The sequence below is a fragment of the Lipophrys pholis genome (assembly GCF_963383615.2).
Source record: "Lipophrys pholis genome assembly, chromosome: 14".
Classification (NCBI taxonomy): Eukaryota; Metazoa; Chordata; class Actinopteri; order Blenniiformes; family Blenniidae; genus Lipophrys; species Lipophrys pholis.
In genome coordinates, this window is record NC_137633.1 from 7529043 (window position 1) to 7541268 (window position 12226).

Consider the following 12226-nt stretch of genomic DNA (forward strand, 5'->3'; position numbering starts at 1 on the left):
AGACAGCGAGAGAGAGAGAGAGAGACACACACACACACACACACACACACACACACACACACACACACACACACACACACACACACACACACACACACACACACACACACACACACACACACACACACACACACACACACACACACACACACACACACACACACACACACACACACACACACACACACACACACACACGACGTGCGTGCGTGCGTGCAAACACAGCATCGCTATCACACTGAGCCATATGCTGACCCCAGCCTCAGTGCAGCTATCTCTGCCAATCAACTACTAGAGGGGAGGTCTCACACACACACGCACCCACACACACAAGCTCTAATCCCAGGAGGAGAATATATGCACATGCAATGTAAACACTACAGGGTGCACAAGAGTAAATGGACGGAGGATATACATTAGAAAATTCATCCACACACAAACACTTGCTGGCAGAGTTAGTCTGTTGTGTGTGTGTGTGTGTGTGTGTGTGTGTGTGTGTGTGTGTGTGTGTGTAGCAGCTTAGCATCTCTCCAACATTGTTCCCCAGCACCACAATCACCCAGGAGCAGATGGAGGACAGCCACAGCTTGCTTTCTCTATGTCACTCAGTCACACACAAACAAACAAACACACACAGACACACACACACACACACGCACTTGTACAGCTTCACTTGTGGGGCCCACTCATTGACAAAATGCATCCATTAACTCCTCGCCCAGAATTCAACCTTCACGGTCCCATCTAACCCAAACGTCTGGTTTACAAACGTCGGATTCATTTTGTATAAATTGTTGATATTGTATATATGACGGTCAACTTATTGATCTATGCTAGTTAGGGAACTACTTTATGAGGAGTTCATGTCTTTACTTCGTGGGAATATGACGACATAGAAGGAGGCGTTGTTGTGGTTACAATGTTTTTTTTTTGATGTGATGTTGAAAGCAGGGAGTGAAAAGAGCAACAGTTTGAAGACACCAAGAATATTTCCTTTGCTTTAATACGTTGAAGACTTTTCTTTTGCTTCTATATGGAAGAGGTTGTGTCCTGCAGTGTTTGGTTGCACTGCAAAGTTTTGACAAATCAAGAGGATTTTTTTTTTTGAGAGGGAGACTGCTGGGGCAAAAATAAAGGTGTGGAACCTTTGGTATAGCGTAACCGTTGACCTGATGTGGCCTGCATTAAGTACCGGGATCCTTACGTTCTTACTTCCACCTGCTCTCATCTATCAGTTCAGATGGAGGGACGTCAGTATGTTGTGCTCCAGGGGGAATTCATTTCACCGCGCACTGACCAAAGAGTGACTGCTGTGCTTGTGACACAAGACATCGCAGTCGAGAGAAACTTTTTCAATCCCAAACGATTGTCGGCGATACATTTTCACCCAGACGCGTGTGAGCCCACCGCGAGCTCCATGAAGAGCGAGCGCATGTGCTGTTGTGGAAGTCTTGGACGGCTGTTCTTGCTGCAGTGAGCTGATATGCGAGATAGAGCTGTGCTTACACACAGCTGCCCCAGCAGCCTGGCACTGCGCGCGAGCGTGTTGTGAGCTTTTGGACGGCTCTAGTCATGGTGAATGAAAGATCAGAGAGAGGGAGGAAAGGCAGATGGACTGCCCTGAGGGCCAAGGGACAGAAAGCGAGAAGGAGAGTGGCGGTGGAGGGTGGGAGGAGGAGACAGGCAGTGAGAGTAGAGGAGGGAGGGGGACAGAAAAGGACAGAAGAAAGAAAGAAAAAAAAAAAAAAGCCAGTTAACAGTGACATACTTTGCCTTGCCAAGGTTCTTCTTTCTGTCTGCTTCCCCACTTGGGTTCCATGTCAGCCTTGACGTAACCATGCAGCATTTCCAATAGGACACATTCACACCGATTAACACGCATCTAAATTAGTAATTTTACTGAAATGCTGTGAGATATTGATGGTTTCTAGTCCCTCTGAAACATTCGGGACGACGATATCTAATACAGATTCAAACGAATCAGGAAGTTGTTGCAAATTATATGAAACTCCATGACAACGAACTAATTAAAGATCAGACAGAATATTTCATCTTGGTGGTCAAAGTGAACCGGATGAGCAAGAATCCAACAGCACCCGGTATTTACTTTATTTCAAACATGCAAGTTGTTTCATGACAGTTTGTTAAAAATCGTGATTATACTTTATCAGTGTCCAGATTAAGGAAAGAACTTTGTCATGACTCTGTATGAACTGCTTCTCTGTGATTTATTTGTTCAATATATATTTGAAAAGCCTTTTAAAAAAGCAGGATTTTAATTGGAAACATGCTTACTGGATTATTTCACTATAATGTTGTTTTCTGCCTTTGTTGTTCCATGCTGAACAGATAACGGTGTCTGGGGTCTTGCTTCACAAAAGTAGCAGCATTTGAAATAAAAAATAAAATTAAAAAAATCATCAACCGTGACTGGTTTCATGCATAAACTTACGATCAACCTGGTTATGGCTAGAGGTAAATAAGTTGCTCACTGTAGACAGCTAAAATACAACTTAGATATTTAAAAATGTTTTAAATATCACATAATCATTCAGGGAAAAGACAGACCACAAGGTAATCTGGGGAAAATATGCAGAGTCGTGAGTTTCTATAGGCTTAAATGTGTAAAAGAAGCCGAACAAATAACCCCTGGCCCAATCTAAATGAACGTGTGTGTTGATAACAAAAGTACTTCAGACTCCCAGTGCCAAAAAACTTCTAAGTGGTGTCAAAATTGAGGGAACAGGGAACCCATTTTATTCACATTTTACCCATCTTGTATTGACCGCCATTGTCTTGTGCTGTTCTGAACATCCACTAACTCTTGTAAGTCGATTAAAGGATTGCCATTACATCACGATGAGTTTCTCTCACTTTGATACAATGAACAGAAAAGAAGACAGAAGAGAAGGGGGAAAAAAATAAAAAAAAAACACCCAGAAAACTGAATGGATGGGGGGAAAAAACACACTTATAAATGTGAACAAAATGAAAAACAGACAATATGACAGAGAGAGAAGAAGAAACAAAGATGTGGTAAGATAAAGGAATTATAGAGATAACGAGAGACAGCGCAGGGACAGAATTAAGGGAGGGAGACAGAGAAATGATGATGAGAGACACAGAGTGACACAAGACAGACTCAGGAATAAAAAAAAACAAACAAAACAATAAGAGCACAACAAGACGCACTGGGAGGCAAGTGCTGGTATATAGAGAGCCTAAAGTTAAAGGAGGACAAGAGGGGGGGGGGGGGGGGGGGGGGTTGGGGGTAAAAAACACGAGTGACAGAAGTGGAGGGCTAAAAAAAAAAAAAAGGGGTGGGAGAGGTGGAGAGACAGACGTGTGGTGTGTGTAGCAGAGAGATGGGGAGTCAATAATGACTGATTACTGTAATTCAGCCTGTCAGAGGCATCGACCTGCTGCTACCACCAATCAATACACACCTCTCTCTCTCTCTCTCTCTCTCTCTCTCTCTCTCTCTCTCTCTCTCTCTCTCTCTCTCTCTCTCTCTCTCTCTCTCTCTCTCTCTCTCTCTCTCTCTCTCTCTCTCTCTCTCTCTCTCTCTCTCTCTCTCTCTCTCTCTCTCTCTCTCTCTCTCTCTCTCTCTCTCTCTCTCTCTCTCTCTCTCTCTCTCTCTCTCTCTCTCTCTCTCCAAAATAAGCATGCGCTACACATGTGTGGTATGTCAAGTGCACGCGAGCGCACACAGGTGTTGCTACAGTCCGAAGGTGTACGCACATGTCTGCGCACACATTCAGCTCGACTGGAGCCGCACAAAGAACACCCCGGCGTACTGATACGTAAATATGTGCCCCAAGGCGCATGTACACGCCAGCACAAAGGATGTAAGCGAAAAGCTACAACCCCACGTCGTGCCCAACAATCTCTCCGGCTCGGTCTCGCGGGTGGACACAGACGGAAGAAAATAGCTTCTGCCAAAGAAAAAAAAAAAAAGAAAAAAAAGAGGGGGCCGAGAGAGGAAGAGGAAAATAAAGCAAAGAAAGTAAGAGGAGACGGGACTAGTTGAGAAGGAAAGATGAGATGAAGGCAAGAGACAAGTTAGAAGTAGAGAGATAAAATGGTGAAAGATTGGGCGGATAAAGGAGTACAGTGAAAAAATGAGGAGAATCGATGTGAAAATAACAGAAAACAAAGCGAGAAAACTGTTGCTTTCTGAATGGAACTTGAACCAGCTTCATGTTCTAGTTGTTGCTTTATGGCTTGATGTTGATTTTTAATATTTCTTTTACTTCTTTGTCCACGGTGGATTTTTTCTATTTTTTTTTTAACTTCCACTCATGGCCGAAACACACGAGTCAAATAGTAACAGGCCTCGACCAGCTTATTCATTTGATTGAGGTTGTTTTTTTTTGCGTGAACAGACTTCTGAGGTTATGTGAAGACTTGTGGTGCTGTGCCCAATTTCACCCCAAAGCAGAAAACGGCTATTGGGCGATGACCAAAATAATCAGATCACACACGGACAGTTTTATAGAACAAAAGAAGCATATAGATGGCTAATTCAATGTGTTTTTATGTCTAAGAAATAACGTGTTGAAAGTTCAAAAACATGCAGAGAGAAACGAGATCTAGAAGAGAATCAAATCACTTTGAATTAAAAATTTCCAGTGATCATCAACCGGTGGGTCGGCTCACCTCCACAGGAGCGTTCGTTCACGTCTACATGGCCACTTTTTAATCGACTCAGCATGCATCTGCATGTCCACAGAGGAGCGCACACATGCATTACAGTACCTTTGAGGCGCTGGCGTGTGTTGCGAGTGTAATCGCCACGGGCTGAAAGTGTGTGTGTGTGAGCGTGTGTGTGTGTGCACGTCCGCGTCTGAGACGAGAGAGCAAAGCCCCTCATTTTAGAGACAGCGTTGGAGTGGAGAGTCATCGATAACTATTGACCGCCGGGCTCCTTCCAAACAAACTACCATCGCATCAGATCAAGTAGACAGACTGTACACACCTCCTGTCTGTCTGTTTCTCTTTCTTTCCAACACACACACACACACACACACACACACACACACACACACACACACACACACACACACACACACACACACACACACACACACACACACACACACACACACACACACACACACACACACACACACACACACACACACACACACACACACACACACACACACACACACACACACACACACACACACACACACACACACACACACACACACACACACACACACACACACACACACTTGATATATAGCACTTCAGAGGGCACTAAATGCAGCTCCATCACACCAGCGTTTATATTTTGAAAGCCAAACACAACTGGACATTGATTTGCTATTCTTAATCCCCGAGCTGACCGGTGGCCAGCATTCTCGCTCACACATACATGTGCACTGATCTCAACACCACACACAGCGGGGCATTGATATCGTCACAATGTAAAGTAGGTAATTACAGCTTTTCATAATTGTTTTGGGGCTCTAATGTATACGGCAAAAGCATCTCAGGAGGTAAAACATGCTGCCATTTGATTCTTTTTAAATACTTCATGAATGAGACATGTGATCACTCCATGGCGAACCCCGTTGTGAAGAAAAGCCCCACTTACTGTGACCCGATTGCAGGTATAGGAGATGGATGGACGACCAGTGAGGACTTGGAAAGGATACAAGTTCTGGTACAGGGGAATCAGGGACTTCAGAGCTCGACTCGCATTGATGGCTGTGGCCCGAACCATGGTGGGCAAAATCTTCATGTCCACTATGGCGCCATCAAACAGTGGACCAAAGAACGGCACCTAGACAGGGAGGTGGACGGGGCAAAAACCAGACTGAGTCAGTCTTTAACAAGAAAAAATCGTTATTGATTCCATTATTTATCATTCTATCCTTTTCGGACATTTTACTTTTAGCTATGAAGACTCGAAATACCAGAAAAGTTTCACAAATCGGATTTCAGACTTTGATTCAACGTGGAAGTTGTTCTAATATTCCTGTATCATATAGAAATGTACATTATATGCAGCTTGAAAAGTAGCCCAGCTTGAAATGGATGAGGTAAGGCATATCTTGCCTGACTTATCACTGAAAATGTAAATCGAATCTACAAGCCACTATGAAGCATTTATTAACACAAACGTGAATATAGTATACAGAAGTCCAATCCACAATATTTAAGGTTTCATGCGTCATTGGCTCTTTTTTTTTTTTTTTTTAAAGACATGCCTCGATCTCCACTCTTTCCTTCTGATTGGATGGCTATTTTCTTAAAAAACAGTTTCCTGTACTAACTTTTGGTAGGAGTTTTACTTATTCTTTTTTCCATTCTATATCTAGCTAAGTTAAGGTTAGTTAAGAGTCTATTTTATTTAATATTTTTTGTACTATATTTTGCTAGGAGTCTAATTCTTTTTGCCACTTCTATATTTAGTTAAGTTAAGGTGAATTACCTTTTTTTCTGTAACTCATCTTTGTTATCCCGTGTGTGCTGCTCCTCTTCTATTAAGCTGCTGGAACTCAAATTTCCCTGACGGAGTCATCACAAGGGGTTAATAAAGCAAAGTCTAAAGTCTAGTCTAAAGTGTAAGTACGCAGGGATTTTACAATAGACTTACTGAGAGTTTTAACATTTTGAAAACCTCAGTTGTAGTGGGGAAAAAAAGACATTTGTTTACCAACATCCTGTTAAAACAAAGTGGAATATTGTCGTAATGACAGCATTACAAAGACAAAATGTATACTTTTCTTTATGACCGAAGTACAATCTGAAAACCACGAGTGAATCAAGCCTGACAAGCAATGATTGGCACAAAAGATTTTTTTTTCTTTAATGACACAATATCTGATTCAGGCCATGGCTTTCTGATTTAATTCAGTCCTTCGCTTGAGGAATCCACCAAAGAGAATAATGTCAGGCTTTTTATTGAGTTTCTTTGTAGACCAGGTCTCCAAGCCATGCGCTCTATGGCTGAATACATGCGCTTTCAAGGCAACAACACACAGCATATCTTATCTAACTTGTTTTTGGATTCATGATAATTCAATCTTTTCCCCCACAGAATGAATGAAGGAGAATATGATTATGTTATTAGTGCTGTGGTATCTATGTCATACAGAAAAAAAAGCAGCATTTTATTGTGTTAGCTCTTGTTTGAAATAGAGTTATGCCATCAGTGCTGTGGTATTAATGTCGCTGTGTTTTAGACTGATACATTAACCAGATCGGTGAGACTTGGGGCAAAAACTCTCTTTAGAATTGTTAGTCAATCTGTGCGGCTGGAGGGAAATACTGTACATGGTCGTGATTGTATTACCACTGAAATATTTCTATATGATATTAAAGGTTGCAATAGAATTGTTCCTACACAACTAACTTGATAAAAGATTAACAGATTTAAAATGCTACATTTCTGTTGAGAAATCAATCAGTAAGAACTAGTTCTAATTAAACAACAACGCATCTTCCTTTTTTATTTTTTACAGAAAACAAAAACATGTTTAGATTTTCTTTTGAGCCAACGATACCAATTTTGACAAATTTGACATACCGGTACTTCTTAAAGCGTCTTACTTGTAAATTTAACAAGTGTACCCAATGTTGTGGCAACTGCATGTATACGTACAGTAGCAGAAAATATAGAATCACTCGTGACAGTTTGCCTTTAGCTCATATTTCAATACTCATTTTGAAGGAGCACTTTTTCTCGTCTGTGTTTTTTTATTTCATTTTCAACGAGTATAAACTCAAGAGCTGCTTTAGCCGAAGCTTTCAGCTGCATCTCAAAGCTGTGAAAGGGTAGAGTTTTGTCTGATGGAAAAAATAAGAGCTCTTATTGAGCATAGTTTCTCAGCCCGAATGAAATTGACGCGATCGCCATAGTTACAACAATTCAGTCTGAAGGGAAGATGATCATGTGACAGCACATCCAATAACTTTAAGAGTTATTTCATCATACTGGAAATTGATTACGCTGATTGGCTGATGGTTCCCTCAACAATCGTTCTCCAAAATATGACATGTTTAGTGTATAGTTATGATCGATTAGCCCAGTGGAGGGCTGGTCGTCATGGCAGGGTTAAATGATGAGTTCAAATACCCCAGACTTTCAAAAGGATTACTCAGAAAATCAAAAACAAAAAACTCAAAAAGTCATTTAAATGCTTAAATGTACCAAATGACAACTTGCGTGATGTGTTTACCTCTGGTTTCTTGAGTATGTGGATGGAGTACATGTGGTTCTTCATGGGATAGATAATAATTAGCACGTCGCCAAACTCGGTGGGAATGATTCCTCGGCGGTAGTCTCTGGAATGTTCCGACCAAACGATGTGGACTTCGTCGTTTCCCAAGTGTCTGAGCTGCAAGAGGCAGAAACATGAATGAAAAACAGAACTTAAAGCCAGGAACCCCCAGACAGCTCACACTGACAACAGAAATGTTGTTCTTCAGGGTTGGACACAGAAATTCCAATATGTGCTTTTATTTCAAGTTGACTTTTATAATTTGATGGGTTTAAAAAAGCAAATCTAGGAGAAAAAAAAAGACCTTCAAAAAGGCATCTCTCAGATTTAATGCTACATGATCCTGGAACAGCGTACGTCAGGACCTGAGGGCAGCTGGACGTGTTAAAACATTTAGACTGCAGCAAAAATCAACCTCTTAAGCTTGGCTTTAATTTAAAAAGGGTACTGATTCTCTTTAATTTATTTTGAATGTTTTAATTTAATAGCTTTCTCACCCTCCAACTGTCCCCACAACTTTAATTGATATATCATTTTATATATATTATATATTCACCGATTCATTTTCCTCACTTGTCTTGCTCTTTTATTACTGTGTCAATCATCTCTTTGAATTGCACTGACCTTCATGAAAGCTGCTTATATTTGACTGATTGATTATTCTGTCGCACAGCATAAACAAAACAAACAGAGTCCTTGCCCCACCCCCACCCCAAAAAAAAAGAGAGAGAGAAACGCAACAGCCACATTTATACTTGCACTTTAAGACACAATAAGGTAAATAGCCTCTATCCATTACAAACCCCAAGGATTTTGATGGTGGGTGCAGACGTGGCGTCTGTGGCCCTGGATGTGATGGAGTGAGTGTGTGAAGATGGAGAGCGGACAAGAAGACAGAGCGTCCCAGAAAGATGGAGTGTGGGCCGGATGACCGATGGAACCGTGTGATGTGTGTGCGGTTCACATTCACTCAGCGAGGTTTAGACGCTGCTGCTGACAGCTCGGTCATTAACCTGATGGCTGCTAAAGTACGCCACGCACATGCACGCACGCACGCACGCACGTACACACACAGTCTGGTGTCACACTTTCAGATGGCCGTCAAGTCTCGGCCTTGGCCCCCCGAGACAAACACAATGAGAACGCTTCCTTTTGAATGTGCACTTAACTGCTACCTAACATGTAAAGAAACTAGGTCTGTGCTTCTGTGTTTTCCTGTAACCACAACCAATGACAAAAACTCCACCGTCACATGTGACATTCAAAGTGAATGAGGCTGGTGTAAAATTACAAGCCCTCACTGCTTAATGCTGCTATATTAGAGATTAGCTGTGATCCATTCAGTGAGGACTGTCACCGAAGACCGACGGTGTCACATCAATGGTCCCGTCCCATTGATTGTATTCTGTATTAGCCGGGCAACAGAAGACCCAATGGAAAGACTCAATGTTTCGTTAGGTTGATAACACCTCTGCAATGCTACGAGTCAATGTGTGTGTTAGTCATAAGTTTCTTTTAAACCCTTACTTGGATAAAAAAAATAAGATAAAAAAAAAGGAATCGATGTGCTCAAGTTTGCAAAGAGGAAAAAAAAGACCGTTATGTCATGTTTCATGCAAATCAATCTCATATTTCCTTTGCCGATAGAGAACCATACGTTTGCCTCACTTTTTTGACACCTGCACAGAACATAACCTACGAAATCCTGGATTGGGACACCGCTTCAGAGAAGGCTTCTTTGAGTTGGCCGAGATGAAAGTAGTAGTCCTAAAGGGACGGAGGCTAAAACAGGCCGTTTCAGAAAGAAGAGGATCTGATAAAAGAACTCAATGAGATTCATGGGGATTTTTGGGAAATTAACACACTAGATGATTTTTTTTATCCTTTAACGAGAATAACGGGTCCCTTTACAATGTTCAAAGTTTGTCTAGACTAATACATGATGTTGCTGATTTTTATTCATGAGGTGGAGTAATTTATGACTGAATTCTGAAGAACTTGTATCCAACCACTTCATCATTTTTGGAAGCGACTCCACCAACCTGTCATAATGCCAGAACTTGAATTTACATGCCTCCATTGAGTTAGAAGCTTACTTAACCCAGCGTGATCCAAACCCTGATATATCTTGACTGCTGATACATTAAGTTGACATATATATCAAGTTGTATTTCCAATAAATCCTTTACAGGATCTTTCCCATTGCCTGCGTCGGCAGGATGCAACTCAAAATTAACATGAGAACTGATAACCGTATCCATTACCGCTTAGACGGAGCAGGAATTTATGAGTTTTAAGCCATATTTTTTTGCCCACTTCCTCATACTGTGTCTCTAAATTGTTTCAGAGTGGAGTCTTAAAGTCTGTGGTGCTAATCTCAACCGTATCGCTATTTTATTTAAACTTTTACTGATAAAGATTGGAGTGATCTCATGTCAAATGTAATGATTAGTTGGCGTAATGCAACTTAAATACTTAGAATCATGATTTGAGCAGATGTGTTGCAGCAGAGTAGAGAGCTGGACAGACGCCCTGATGCGGACTGAACTGACTTGTGTGTTTGTGTAGCAGCAGGTGAATGCCTGCCAGTGTGGACAGTATAACCCAGGGGTAGGGAACCCTGGTCCTCAAGAGCCGCAGCCCTGCCTGTTTTCCATGTCTCCCTGCTCAAACACACCTGAGTTATCATGATGAACCCTGCAGAAAGCTTGATAACGAGCCAATAATTGCTGTCAGCTGTGTTGATGCAAGGACACATTGAAAACGTGCAGGACTGCGGCTCTTGAGGACCAGGGTTCCCCACCCCTGGTATAACCTGTGTCTGTATGCGTGTGTATGCCTGATTGTGTGTGTGTGTGTGTGTGTGCTCGCCATGAAGCGTACATGCACAAGCGTGTGTGTGTCTCATTGTCCAGCATTAACACAAAATTTATAGGCGTGTGCTCATGTGTGCAGACTAATGTTAATGGGAATAAAAACCCTTTGCGTGCGTTTGTGTCAAATTAAACAGGTTTATAGTCCCGAGTGCGGCGTATTCACGCACGCACGAGCGCGTGTGTCTACGCGTGTTGGATGGGGCCATCAGCTGATCAGGGAGACGGATGGTGTCGCACCAGGCGCTGATAATCCAATCAGGAGCCTGAAGCGATGTGATAGGCCAAGAAGCAGGAAGTATGATCTGATTATAGGGACATTATGGCCATGTGCGGAGCGCCCAGTGCCCGGGGGTTGACAGGTGTGCACACACACACAAACACCCGCGCGGACACAGACGCATACAATAAACCAGCCTGCCCAGACTCTGATACAAGCCCCACACGGTGCTCAAACAACGACGTGGTTGTTCCTGAGAGTTATTGGAAACATTTGTGTGGTGTAGATACCAACATCGACTGTGTGCGCGCGTGCGTGCGTGCGTGCGTGCGTGTCTGTGTGTTCCACTGAGGATATTAAAGGCAGGAAAGGAAAGAATGATAATGCCACAATTAAAGAGAGAAATTAGAAAAACATGCACACTTAAAATGTGCCAATGAGTGATCTTGTACAAGTTGATCACACAGTGTACTTACATTACCAGCAATTGAAAATGACCAACCAGTTATCCTGGGTTTCATTTCAGTGTGTTTTAATAATATACACACTCGTTAATTATATCCACATCTATGAACTACCGACAACGAGAGGCGGCCACAACCTAACAGCAGAGCATGAAAACGACTGGATCGGAAGTCAGCAAAGATTTTGTGCGTTACCTTCTTGGTGAGGTTGTGGTCCTGGTCGTGGGGCATGCGCGTGGAGACGTGGTAGACAACCTCAGTGGTGGAAGTGGCGTAGTATGGCGTGGTTTGGCCAGTGCTGCGATTTCTCTGAAGACCTCCCATAAAGCCACAGTGGGTGGTGAGGTCCACCTAAAGGCCGAACAAAAAAAAAAATAATAATTTTTTAATTTCTTTCTAAATGCAAGCTTCTTCAAGCTGAAGGGAATTTTC

The 12226-nt window shown here is 42.3% G+C and overlaps 1 protein-coding gene across 1 annotated transcript in view; it reads right to left on the reverse strand.

The window, feature by feature from the left end:
* Positions 1-12226, reverse strand: part of ralgapa1 (Ral GTPase activating protein catalytic subunit alpha 1) — a 61016-nt gene that overhangs the window by 14030 nt on the left and 34760 nt on the right. Inside the window, exons 41-43 of the mRNA XM_080479576.1 lie at positions 11990-12145; positions 8196-8354; positions 5667-5794 (exon numbers count right to left, since the gene is read on the reverse strand). Of these exons, the coding sequence (XP_080335702.1) occupies positions 5667-5794; positions 8196-8354; positions 11990-12145 (443 nt within the window). The remainder of the gene's footprint in view (positions 1-5666; positions 5795-8195; positions 8355-11989; positions 12146-12226) is intronic.